The sequence below is a fragment of the Rhamphochromis sp. 'chilingali' genome (assembly GCF_963969265.1).
Source record: "Rhamphochromis sp. 'chilingali' genome assembly, chromosome: 14".
Classification (NCBI taxonomy): domain Eukaryota; kingdom Metazoa; phylum Chordata; class Actinopteri; order Cichliformes; family Cichlidae; genus Rhamphochromis; species Rhamphochromis sp. 'chilingali'.
In genome coordinates this window covers 12,349,627-12,362,201 of record NC_137941.1, presented here as the reverse complement: position 1 = coordinate 12,362,201, position 12,575 = coordinate 12,349,627, and the positions used below count along the sequence as shown (strand labels likewise).

Below are 12,575 nucleotides of genomic sequence, written 5' to 3'. Positions count from 1 at the left end.
TAAGGCAGAAAAATACAAATACAATACATGTGTTCAATACATGTTTTTAATAACTAGGATACTAGGAAGCCAGTGAGGAACTCTCCACTTCAAGCATATGTGCCACAAATTTGGCTTTCAACTCTAAGGCCACATAAAGTTGGTGCTTTTTTCCCCCCTTTTCTTTTTGTTCTTAAAACCAACGTCAGCTGTGCTTAAGAAGAAAAGTAGCTGCAGTTACCGGCATCATTCAGAGTACTTAGTTAATATAGACGCAATTATAAGCTAATATACCACAAGATATTTCTTCCACAATCTATTACAAGAGGATAGTTCCCTGTCCTGAAGGGTAGAAACAAAATAACTACGAGCATACATTTACTTTGGGACATTAGGGGTTGTTTATGCGCCGACCATCTGTTTTTCTTCTCTAACTTTCTCATTGTTTTCATATCTGTAAAAGTAAACAGGCCGACAGTCACTAACTGATCATTACCATGTTTCCATAAACTCCCCTCACATGTTGCACATTTTCAAAAGCTTAGCCCACAAAATATATACTCGATAAAGTTAAATCAAACTTAAAAAGCGCGCTTCAAATAGCACAAAGACACACAAATGTACATGATTAGAGAAACAAGAGCAACTCTAATTAGCATTTTTTCCACTCTTAGCTTTAAAGACTATAAGATGACTCAAAAAATAGTTGCGATGACACGAATGCGTTCAGCAGTCAGCGGAAGTATGAATAGAAACCACGCGGCAGCACTAAATCCTGCAGAAAAAAACCCTTACAAACCTTAATTCAGGTAAATGAGTGACTGGCTTTGTCAAACCAAACACCGAATGTTATCTTTGGACAAGGTGTCCACACATGTATTACCCAAAGCTTTATTGAAGCGCTCTGGGCCCAGCTGATAATGATTTTTCTTTTTGATTGAAGTTAGACATTGCAGTCTGTTCTGCAACCATTACATACTGAAGAAGAAAAAAAAGTGTTTCCTTGTATTTGAAGAGCGCTTGGAGCAGCTTCCACATGTGAATTACAGGACACATGTTAAAATCTGTCCTGCAACCAGTGCAGTGCTGACCATGTGTCATCAAACAAACTGTATCATCTCATCAGATCTAATAGAATCCTGTATAAATGTTAATACTCTGCTGTATTTATGTGCACACATACAATTTGGAGCGTTATGTTTTCAAATGCAGCTGTGTGCTTTTACACTTTATGTGTGTGTGTGTGTGTGTAGGCTGATAGACGTGCAGCGTGATGAATACATCATGGTGGAATGCAAAAGCTTCTAGAGACGAAGTCATACGTTGCTTTAGGCGCCGTTTTTCATGACAATGATGCTCTGTTCGATTTCAATCCCAGACTGGCTGAATAACCACTTACATGTGGTGTAAATGAGAACACACACACACTCACACAGTTACTGTATCACTGGCCACAGACACATTAAAACTTAAGACGTGATAGGTTAAAAAAGAAAAAAAAAGTGGTTAGAGAGTCATTAAAGCTAAATGTCTTCATTGTTAGTTAATTTTGGGTTATCGTAATTGGCTGGGTCAGTGCGAGTCTGTGAATGCACTCTGGATGACTGGTGTGTGTATTTGGGAGACAAGCCCATTGCTTGGAGCTCTACCGGTGCTATCTGCCACTCATGTAGACACTGACTTAATAAGGCTCCAAGATGAAAGACACAGGCGCTTTATTTCACACACACCCTTACACACACACACACACACACACACACACACACACACACACACACACACACACACACACACACACACACAGGGCTTGTTCCACTTTGGTATTCACTGCTGTCTATCCCTATCAGTGTCCATGATGTAAGTGTAATTTAATATAATATCCGCTGTAATCATTTTTATGTATTACTCCAAGTGCAGTTCCGTTTTAAGGAAAAAAAGCTTTTAGCCTCAGGAACCCATGTTCATATTTATATTCTAATTGATGCCAATGTGGATTAAAAATTGCTCGTTTGATGCAGTCAAAAAAAGCTGACAAAAGTGGATTGGTGCGCTTTTCTTTTTAGTTTGGGGCTTGTGGATCACTTGTGTGTTCGTAACGAATTTTTGTCGATGATATTTTTGGGTTTGTTTGGTGAATAATGTGTCTCGACACCATGTACTGTAGCACACTTGATGTCTTATGGTCACTGAGGTTTTCTGTGTGTCTCTTGGTTTTCTTATTCTGAAAACACCAGTAATCCTGTGCGCTCTCTCTTTTGTTGTCGCAGACAATGTGGTGATATTCTCAGAGAAAGACGAGTTCGACAAACTGAAAGCTCCTCCTCAGAAGACTGTGAAAAGGTGAGAGAAGAGTCTGACTCACTGGCCTACTTCAGCCTGAGTGCACAAATAGGTTCAGACAAAATGAAAAGCTTCTCTGTGATTGCTGGTAAAAAAAAATCCAGGCAGCTTAAAGTTTTAGGCAGCAAAAAACTGAAAGCGTGATCCGGTAAGAACTGACATGCAGCTTGTTATGAGCTCAGCTACACTGGGTCTGCAAAAGATGAAGGGTTCCACACACACGTGCATGATTTTAGGGATTTAGATCAAGGCGATAAACAAAAGACTTTATTTTATCCAGTGAGATCTTTATAACCAAGGCTATAATAGAAAATCTGCTACAGTACAATCAATCAATCACATGGCAGCAACTAAATGGATTTAGGGATTTAGACATGGTCAAGACAAGCTGTTGATGTTCAAACTGAGCATCAGAACGGGGAAGAAAGGTCATTTAAGTGACTTTGAAGGTGGCGTGGCTGTTGATGCTAGATGGATTAGTGTGAGTAGTTCAGAAATTGCTCATCTACTTGGATTTTCCTACACAAGCATCTCTAGATTTTTGCAGAGAATGGTCTGAAAAAGAAAAATATTCAGTGAGTGGCATCTCTCTGGCTGAAAATGAGTTTTTGATGCCAGAGAGGAAAATCGCCTGACTGCTTCGAGCTGACAGGAAGGCAACGGTAACTCAAATAACCACTTGTTAAAACCAAAGTATGCAGAAGAGCATCTGTGAATCCACATGTCAAGTCTTGAAGCAGAGGAATTACAGCAGCAGAAGTACCATGGTGTACCTATATCCTGATGGCCGCTAGAAGCGCGGTAACATATCACAAATAGTCTCAAACTTGTGTTAAACATGACAATGAGTTCACTGCACTCAGATCATCTCTAAAGTCACCAGATCTCAATCCAATAGAGCATCCTTGGGATGTGGTCGAACACGAGATTCATATCACGGACTGAAAAAAGCTGAAAATTTGCAGCAACTGCATGCTGGCCTGTCAAGATGGGCCGAAGTCTCTGAATGTTTCAAACAGCTTGTTGAATCTATGCAAAGTATTAAAGCAGTTCTGAAGGCAGTAGAGGATCCAATCCGGTACTAGCAACATGAAACTAAGAAAGTTGGCAGCGATAGTATTTTAAATACATTATTAATTACAATAATGATTAGACAAATGAGTTTAAATGGATCTGCTGAATGTTTATTGACTTTTTTTACTGTATGAAATTTCTATAAAACAGCAAAAAGGGTCTTGTAATTTTATTATACTGAGGTTATAGAAGCCAAACACATCCAGTGGACATAAGCAGAAAAATTATCACATTTAGGAAAATAAGTTCAAAAAAAGAATAATAAGGTATGAAAGAATAACTGCCAACCCATTTACTCCTAAATTGTAAATGAACAAACTTGTGTGTGGTCTTCAAACCAAAATACTTTTATCTTCCAAGCGTAACACTATCCATAGATGAAATGTGCAAATGTTGGTGACTTCAGGATAACTGTGCTAAATGTATCGCTAATAATGTATATGTCCACTCACTGTTAGGCACACCCACTGTGACTTTCTTAACCACACGAAGTAGAATTACTTTTTTACTTTCATAAATTTTTACTTTATGGCAAATGCAGATTCATTAGATTTCACATGTGTACCCAATGAAGAGGCGACACTCTCTGAATGTGCGTTATATGTTTGTGTATACTAATGTGTGCGTTTGCATTTGTATTTGGTGCCGTAGACTCAACAAAGAGAATCTTTAATCAGTATTCTGGAACGTGCCCATAATTAAGCGACCACAAAACAAGTCACTGCAGTTTTGTCCTGTATATACATACACATATGTGTAGTGTTCAAAACACATTCATTTTGGGTTTTTCTTTGTCTTTTTTTTAAATTTAGTAGAAAGCCATTATGTGGCTTTGGAGAAGGCAAAGGAGGTGGGTTTGGAGGGGGATGTGAGGGCTACAGATGAGCCCTGAAGTCTGGCAAATACTGAGAGACAAACAGAGAGGGTAGTTGTCAAGCGGGATAGGGGTATTTATTCCAGGCCTCATCTTAAACCACCACCAGGTAAAAGCATGTCCTGGCAGACAACAAAAGAACGACAGTTTTCTTACCTTCCTCTTTCACCTACATCTTGTTCCGCATGTGAGGACAGTGCTGCTGGTGGCTAATGTGCATAAAGCATACAGTACTGCACGCAAAGTTACAATGAAGCACTGTGTTCAGATGTTACAGTGCTCGTAGTCAGCACGCTTAGATTGATAATACTGAGACGGGTGTAAATTAGAGAATAAAAGAGCCACACATATGCACACACACACTCCACAGCATAAATAGTGTGGTACAGCAGCATGCCAGAGGATGTGCTAACTCACTGCATTAGCTGCCAGAGTGGGTGTAAGATGTCTGGGAAACAATGCCATGTTGTGTGTGTGTGTGTTTAGAAGATGAGTCCAGGACATCGAAACAATGGCATTCTGTAAGCATCTTTGTCAAAAAAAAGCGCTTTTGCGAGAAAATCCAGAGCAGAGAGAGAAAGAGGGAGAGGAGCGGTATTAAAATGATATTACATAGTATCATATTTTAAAATGCCCTGCTTATTTCAGTCAATCACAGGAACTGCTTAGAAACATCAGCAACAAAACAGCATTCTTCTCTGATTCCTGCTACGTTTGCAAAGACCAAAGTCATTCTTTGGGTGTTAGTTGTCACCATTTGCATGTTAATGTAATAGTGTTACAGCAGGCAGGGCAGAATTGCTCTGACTGCAACAAAAGAGTGGCTTTTTATGCGTGAAAAGCAGCGTTCAAGTGTAAACGTGCAGTCGCCAGTTTACTTGGCATACCCAGCTACAGCTAGGGCAGCTCAGTACATTTACCTTATCTTATTTATTATGTCATTAAATAAAAAGAACAGCAGCTTGCTATAGAGCAATTCGGCGGGATGAGGCAGAGTAGGTGAAATTAAGTTGAATAAATGTGATTTTTTTTTTTTTAGGGAAAATTAAAAACAAATAGCTGATTTTCCATTTATTAAATAAAAATGTTTTATGATTACTGATCGCTAAAAACACTGCATGGTGGTGAGGCAGTGAACTTTCCTTCACCTCTGAAGTAAGGCATGCCAGAAAAAGTCATAGAGACTAGAAATTGAGAAATAGAACTGCCCGCAGGTAAATAAATCCACCAATCACTGTCTCTGAAGTTCACAGAAATAACTAATCCTCACCAGGAACTAGTGAGGTGGGTTAACCCTTTAAACTTTGTACACCTTAAGCAAACTGCATTTGTGTTTATTATTAAGGCATTGAGGGGTTGGTGGACACCTCTGTAGCTTAGAGGTGCCCGCTTCTAATCCACTGAGGACTGCTGACTGTGGTCTTGCGACTGCATACCATATACTCACATTTTAAATACCTGCAAATATGAGTATCATCGACCTATGTATGCATACTTACGTATGTGTTTATATTTGCAGTGAAAATGATGCATCTTCAGAAAATGAGCAGCTGTTGAGCCGCAGCATCGACAGCGACGAGGAGGCGGGAACAGAAAAGCAGGGCTCGGCAGAGACCACTAACCTCGACCCTAACCTGTGCCTGGTCAACCTAGGCAACAAACCCGACCTCTGCCTGCTCTCCCTGGGGCTCTTGGACCGTGGCCGCGTATGCAATGGCACCCCAGGCATCGCAGCCAGTCAGACTAACATCCCGAGTCCCAACCACATGAACAATGTCAACCGCATCGCAAGCAGCAACCACATCAGCAGTGTGAATGGGATCAACAACAACAATAAAACCCCAGGGGTAGGAAGACGAGGCCTTTATTGTGGAGAAAAAAAATCTGATTATGAACAGATTCTCAGTTAAGTATCATCTTGGGATAACGTTTTTTTTTTTCTAATTCACAGATGCTACAGAGTCGGAGGAAAAAGATTCTAGATCTGTATGCCAGAGCCTGCAATGCGACTGAGGGTAAATCTGTCACTTAGAGGAAAATATCCTCTGTAACAAGTTTTATCATCAACAACATGTGGGATGGTTTCACAGTTTTCTGGTGACAACCTGTGACCCTCGAACTCTACTCCATAAAATAAAGCTAAATAACAAAAAAATAATTCAATATTAATTTATATATATGAGTTTTTTGTGCCATACTTTCTGTATTTTTTTTGCAATTTATTGCTTAAAAATTAATTGTGCAATTTATCAGATATTTGAGAGGAAATAAATATCACACTGATTATGTAAAAGTCTCAAAAACTCATAAAAACCGATATGATAAAATAGGTTTTAAGGGGTTAATGGCATCTACAGGTCCACTGAACCTTTGAATGAAAGTTTTGAAACAAGCTTATTTGTCTCTACCCAGGCCTCAGCCCCACAGAGCTTCCCTTTGACTGCCTGGAGAAGGCCAGCCGCATGCTGAGCTCCTCCTACAGCAGCGACGCCGCCGTGGTGAAGACTTGGAGGCACCTGGCTGAGAGTTTTGGACTGAAGCGCGACGAGATCGGCGGCATGAGCGACGGCCTGCAGCTCTTCGAGAGAGTTAGCACGGCGGGCTACAGCATCCCCGACCTACTTACTCGCCTGGTGCAGATCGAAAGGCTGGATGCCGTGGAGTCGCTCTGTGCAGATGTGCTGGGCAGTAGCGAGGGGGCAGCAGTGGCTGGACGGCAGGGAATTGGCAGTTTTCACAGCCAGTTAGTGTGTCCTTCTCCCTGCCCATCTCCATCCCATCGCTGCGCCAGTGTTTAAATAAGAAGTGAAGCAGAAACATAAGAGACTTAGAGACTTGATTGCCTTACAGTACACATGTATGTACGGACATTTACTGCTCTGACAAGGAGGAAAGCACATTTAAATACACACGTTACCCCATTAGATGAAGAATGTCGATGGACTTTAGTGTCCACAATCCTTTTTTTCTTTTATGTATAAAAGCTAATAGTTTGAAAAACACTTTCTCTCTTTCAAAGTGTTTGAAAGAGAGAGCAAAATCAAAGGCCTCAGATTCACATTAACCTCAAGTTTGCCATTTCAAATAATTTCTCTTTTGCAAGAATATAAGAATCAGAATTAGCTCCCATTTTGATAGATTCTTGACTTTCATAAATGCAACACTTTAGTAAAAAATCATGTGGAAAGCCTGTGCGCTGGATGCACAGTTCTTTTTTTTCCTAAACATTTTTTTTAAGAAATCACCAGGAAAAGATGAAATGGCATGCTAATGGAAAGTCACTGGAAAGTGGCAGACTGAGGATGCCTTCCTACTGGCTCACTCACTTAAGTTTCTCACCAAAGCCTTGCCGCAGTGACATAACCAGACGTTTGCATCCATATACAGAAAGCGATCTGGTGTGACCGCAGCATGAGCGAACATTCATAACTCAGTCATGTCTTAAAACAGGAAAAACGGCTGATTAGAGCAGTCATTGTGTCTGAGTGGAAAACATCCTTCAGCTCAGCTCGGCTTACATTTGGTAAACCTGCTTGCGAACTCTGGAAGTTTGTGGACGCCCTGGCGTCTCTCCCTAAACCGTGGAGTCACCAGCAAACACACAACAGTGTGCTAGAGTGGATTGTGATATTTTTATTCTGGAGGATCAGTTTTGGGTTGACTTTGCACTCTTGTTTACTTTAAAACACCGACCGGATTTACTCATTGATTAACATATGTGTGGTAAATGTGGAAACACTGATCACAAGCAGATGTTGTGTATGGAAAAGTTCAACCAAGCACCTCACAAAAAAAAAAGAAAACCCCCAAAACACATGGACTCGTTTTAGGTGGTGTGTTCAGTGTTTCAGCTTTAATCCCATACACTGAATGAACACTACTCCGCTGCCTGTACTCCATCTAAGCACGTGCGTCCGCAGTCCACCGCCTACAAGTTTAACACGCATCTCTCACATACTCTCTTACTTCACGTACTTCCTTAGCAATGACCCATTCTCTGACCCCCCTCCACCTCAATAATTCGCCCTCTTCCATCTTATACCCCAATACTGTGGTCTAGTGCTGCCGCCAGCCCTAATTATTTGGCGTGTGGCTCCCCATGCCCCTAATAGGCTGAAGTGTTGCGGTTTACAGAGCGGGTGTAAAGTGCCTGTGATTTCCAGCACCTAATTAAGCATTTAGGGCCACTTAACCACTGAAAGCCCAGTGGAAAAGCTATAAAATCACTGCATTAAAAAGAGCAGTGCCAGGCCAGAGGAATGACTAAATGCCTCCGGGGTTGCTGCGCTGTCAACGGTGAGACGGTGCAGTCGGTTGCGGTGGAGGTAGCACTACAGTTGTGTCCTATAACGTCTGGTCTTATTCAGCTCTTGTGGTTAGCTCAGTCATGCTCACACACAGGATTATAGCTCGCCTCTCCCCGATGGGACCAATATAGCAAACAAGATCAGCATGCAGTTGTGTGAGTTCTGGAAAGCAGCTGAAGCCACTTAGGTGCTGTACGTACAGTAAATAAACTGTGGGTCTGTTAAGCATCTGATTGAACCTTTTTAAAGACCTGCATTTTAATGATCCCCTGAAGTCCATTATAAGTGATGTTAACAGTTAACATGCTGTAGGTTGACTCTGCTGCTTCCTGCAGAATTTAAGCTTCCAAACTTAACCACGCAGTGCCGAAACTGGCTTTGATCTCATTTCTCGGGAATGGAGCGGATCTTCATCTGATACCTGATGTTGTCTGGGTAATCTGCCATGACTGATAAGCACAGACTTTTTTCTTTCCTAAAGCTCGTTGTTCCCATTTTACATGCCAACCTGGAGCTGGACTCCATTATTTTAAATTTATTTACATTTATGCTTATCAAGTATGACTCCAGAATCTGCTTGTTCTTGATTTAAAGCTTACAATTAAATGTACTGCTTTATTAGAGCTTGACTGTCATCATCAAATCCACTTCAGTTCACAAATATTCTTTTTGAATTGTAATATGCTGTTGATAGATTTTTAAAAAGAAAAAGAAAAATAGTGAGTCAGTGGACTGAAGTGCAGCCTGTTGTAAGACAAATTTTGTATGACATGTAATATGCTGACATAATAACAAGCAGAAGCCAAACATGAATTACTTACCTCAGTAGCACATGCAGTATAGTAGAGCATGTAAAAACACACAAACTCTTTTACAGAACCAAAGTGTCGCTGTATATATAACTTATTATTGTACATAAACTATATCTTATTAAAGATGTATGGCTGAAATGGCATGGTATTTTAATCTGTTTGTGTATTTATTGGTTTGTCCTTATGCAGCGTTCAGAAATCAGGAGAATGAAACCAGATTTGAAGGTAGATGGTTATTTATAACCGAGCTATAGGGCGCAGTATACTTGTGATCACAGTATATGTTGGATGAATGTGTATTTTGTGCTTTTGCCTGGTATGTTGGACCCTTCATAGACTAGCAGCCTGTCCAGGGGTGTAAAACCACATCTTGTCCTGTGGCAGCTTAGAGACTCTCTTCAGTATAAAACGAGAGAAATCATCACAGAGATCGTCTTTACCCATTTTTTTCCCTTAGGATGACATTACCCCAATCTGCAGGGCACAAGGTGGCACTGAGCAGCTGGATGGGAGCTGAAAATTATCCATTCATCTGTTCTCCTTCGCTTATCCTTAAATTATATGATACACATATCCCATGTATTAATTTTAGTCACCAGAGCTTAGCTCACATGAACCCTTTTTTGACCAGCCTGTCAGGGAGCTCTCACTAGAACCATCTTCAAAAGGGGAATGGCTTTTGTGAGCATGAAGTTCCAATGAACTTCTAAAATCTATACAAAGGTGCATTGAAGATGATCTGCTCTGTGAGAGAACGCTTTACTAAGGGACTTTACATTGATATTTCTTTTAATATATCACCTATACAGATGTGGCACAGGAGTAAGAAAATACAAATAAAGTATTCAGTTTGGATTCTAACTTATCATTATTACTTTATAATCTACAATAGTCAATACACAGACTGAGTATACATAAAAAGAGTACCATATGTGTCATGAATCATGTCAGAAATGAATGACATATAGGGTGGTAAATAACCCATAAATTTCTTCATCACAGATGGCTGTTAGTCAGCCGTTACTGCTGACACTGACAGGGTTGGTTAATGGCTTGAAAACACCAAATGGAAAATCACTAATCGCACCATTTTCCACTTCATTCAACATTAAATTAAAGGTCATTAAATGTGACATATTAACTAGACAGTTAGACAAATGAAAGATGATTTTATTGGGAAAAGACCTTAGGACAAGACAACACAATGAGTTCGACTCGTTATATCTCTCCCTCAAATGTTTGATCTTTCCCACTTGCTTTCTACTGCTAACCAAAGTACTGTTTTCTTTATCGGGATAATTACTTCTTATCATCATGCCGCACTACAAGGTATTTCTTTTAATCACTAGTTCTTACCAAAGTATGAAGAATACAAACTCTTGTGATCTTTGCATTTGCATCATCCTTCCAGTTTGAGAACATTTAGATAATGTAACCTGACCTGCAAAAACACAGATCTAAGTATAGATGATACCTGCAAGAACGATTCTCTATCCACGTGGCATTATCCTCTGCAGTGGCAGTCATCACCTCTGCACACATTTCTGTTATCAGGCTTTTGCTTAGTGTGGGTGTGTGCCAGAATTTGAATAGACCTCAGTCTAACAATAAAGTGTGTGTGTGTGTGTGTGTGTGTGTGTGTGTGTGTGTGTGTGTGTGTGTGTGTGTGTGTGTGTGTGTGTGTGTGTGTGTGCTGGAATGGGATCTTAAGGCTGGTTGAAAGACAAAAAAAAAACAAAACAAAACAAAACAAAAAACAAAAACTCTGGCTGGCAGTGGAAACAAGCCGATGCTGCTTTGGGGCATCGGGGATGCATTGAGGTCTCTCTCTCATCTAGTCTCAAATACTCAAAATTGACCACAAATAGTCCTTCCCACTAAATATGCCTTCCAGTCCTCACACATACACACAGTAGGTACACATGGGTAGTAGTGAGGAGGGGTGTGTTTGTCTTCAGGGGCTGTTACTGCATCTAAAGCACTTAGCATGGCTTACTTTCATATGACAAGGGATGAAGCCATAAAAAGCTTCTTCAGGGCAAGGAGTGCCAACCATGAGGGTAATTAAACCTTTGCCAGACAGCAACACCAACATGCACACACCAAACCCTGTCACTCACCTGCAGACACATCAAAGAGCATGTAGTGTCCAGACCCCAGCCAGGTGTATTTTCTATAACTTTTATGGATCTAAACTAAATCTGTCTGGAGTTCCAGATAAATGTGTTCACATCAATTAAAAGTTCTTCAACTGAAGACTGGTGCACTCACATGCCTGGAATATGGAGGGGATCGTCTTAGCACTAAGTAAAAGCAGAGGGACACCGATGGCCTGTATGCGCAGAGCCTAAAATCTTCAAGACAGCCCTAAAGCTCACTACCACATAACCAACTTTGACTCTTTTTTATAAAATCCTGCTAGTTGCTGTAACTATTTCCATCTCACAAACAGAAGGATGAAGCAAAACAGTTACATAAAATATATAAATCTGGGACTCCTGTTAAATTCGAAAATAATAGTGTTCATATTGTTCTTCCCCTTTGACCAACTCTGCAGTTATGTTGAGCAACAGAAAAAGTTTACGAGTCAGAGCTATCACATGCAGGCCTTCAGCACATCGTGAAAACCAGAAAAACAAACAGAAATTTAGAGGCACGGGGACACACACCAGGCAAAGCAATATGTACGAAAATCCCCTGGTTTAAATCAGGCTTGACATTTGACAGAAGCAAAAACAAACTCAAAGTTGGAAACTGGTGTAACCCCAGCCTTTCCACCATATATGAAACCCCGACAGCTGGTTCCACTTTGCCTCATCACACAACTGCTCATTTACAGTCAGGTATATTACCAGAACCTCCATGGACCTTTTTTTTTTTTGCATTACTTAAAACTTAAAGAGTGTATTTACACATATTGTGGCTGGTGGAAATAATAAACATTTGGTGGGCTGCCACATTAAATTGCTGATTGTCTCAGCTCTAAGGTTTAGCTGGATTGGAAGTGCTGATGCTTCCCCCTTACCAGAAAACATTTTAATAAGGTTTACCAGCCAAACCAGAGCAGGGCGACTTTCGGGGTAATTTTCTTAATTTTTTTTACCACTAAAAACCCCCCAAATATAAATCAAGTTCAGAGGATAAAGTCATGCAGATGATATTGTTCAGGGCAGACTCGAAGACGTGAGC

The 12,575-nt window shown here is 40.5% G+C and overlaps 1 protein-coding gene across 2 annotated transcripts in view; it reads left to right on the top strand.

The window, feature by feature from the left end:
- Positions 1–9,518, top strand: part of edar (ectodysplasin A receptor) — a 43,408-nt gene extending 33,890 nt beyond the window's left edge. For both annotated transcript variants that reach the window (XM_080903888.1, XM_080903887.1), the window contains 4 exons: positions 2,247–2,319; positions 5,787–6,114; positions 6,219–6,282; positions 6,680–9,518. In XM_080903888.1, coding sequence (XP_080760014.1) covers positions 2,247–2,319; positions 5,787–6,114; positions 6,219–6,282; positions 6,680–7,065 — 851 coding nt within the window. In that variant the 3' untranslated portion in view covers positions 7,066–9,518. The remainder of the gene's footprint in view (positions 1–2,246; positions 2,320–5,786; positions 6,115–6,218; positions 6,283–6,679) is intronic.
- Positions 9,519–12,575: the final 3,057 nt, after the last annotated feature.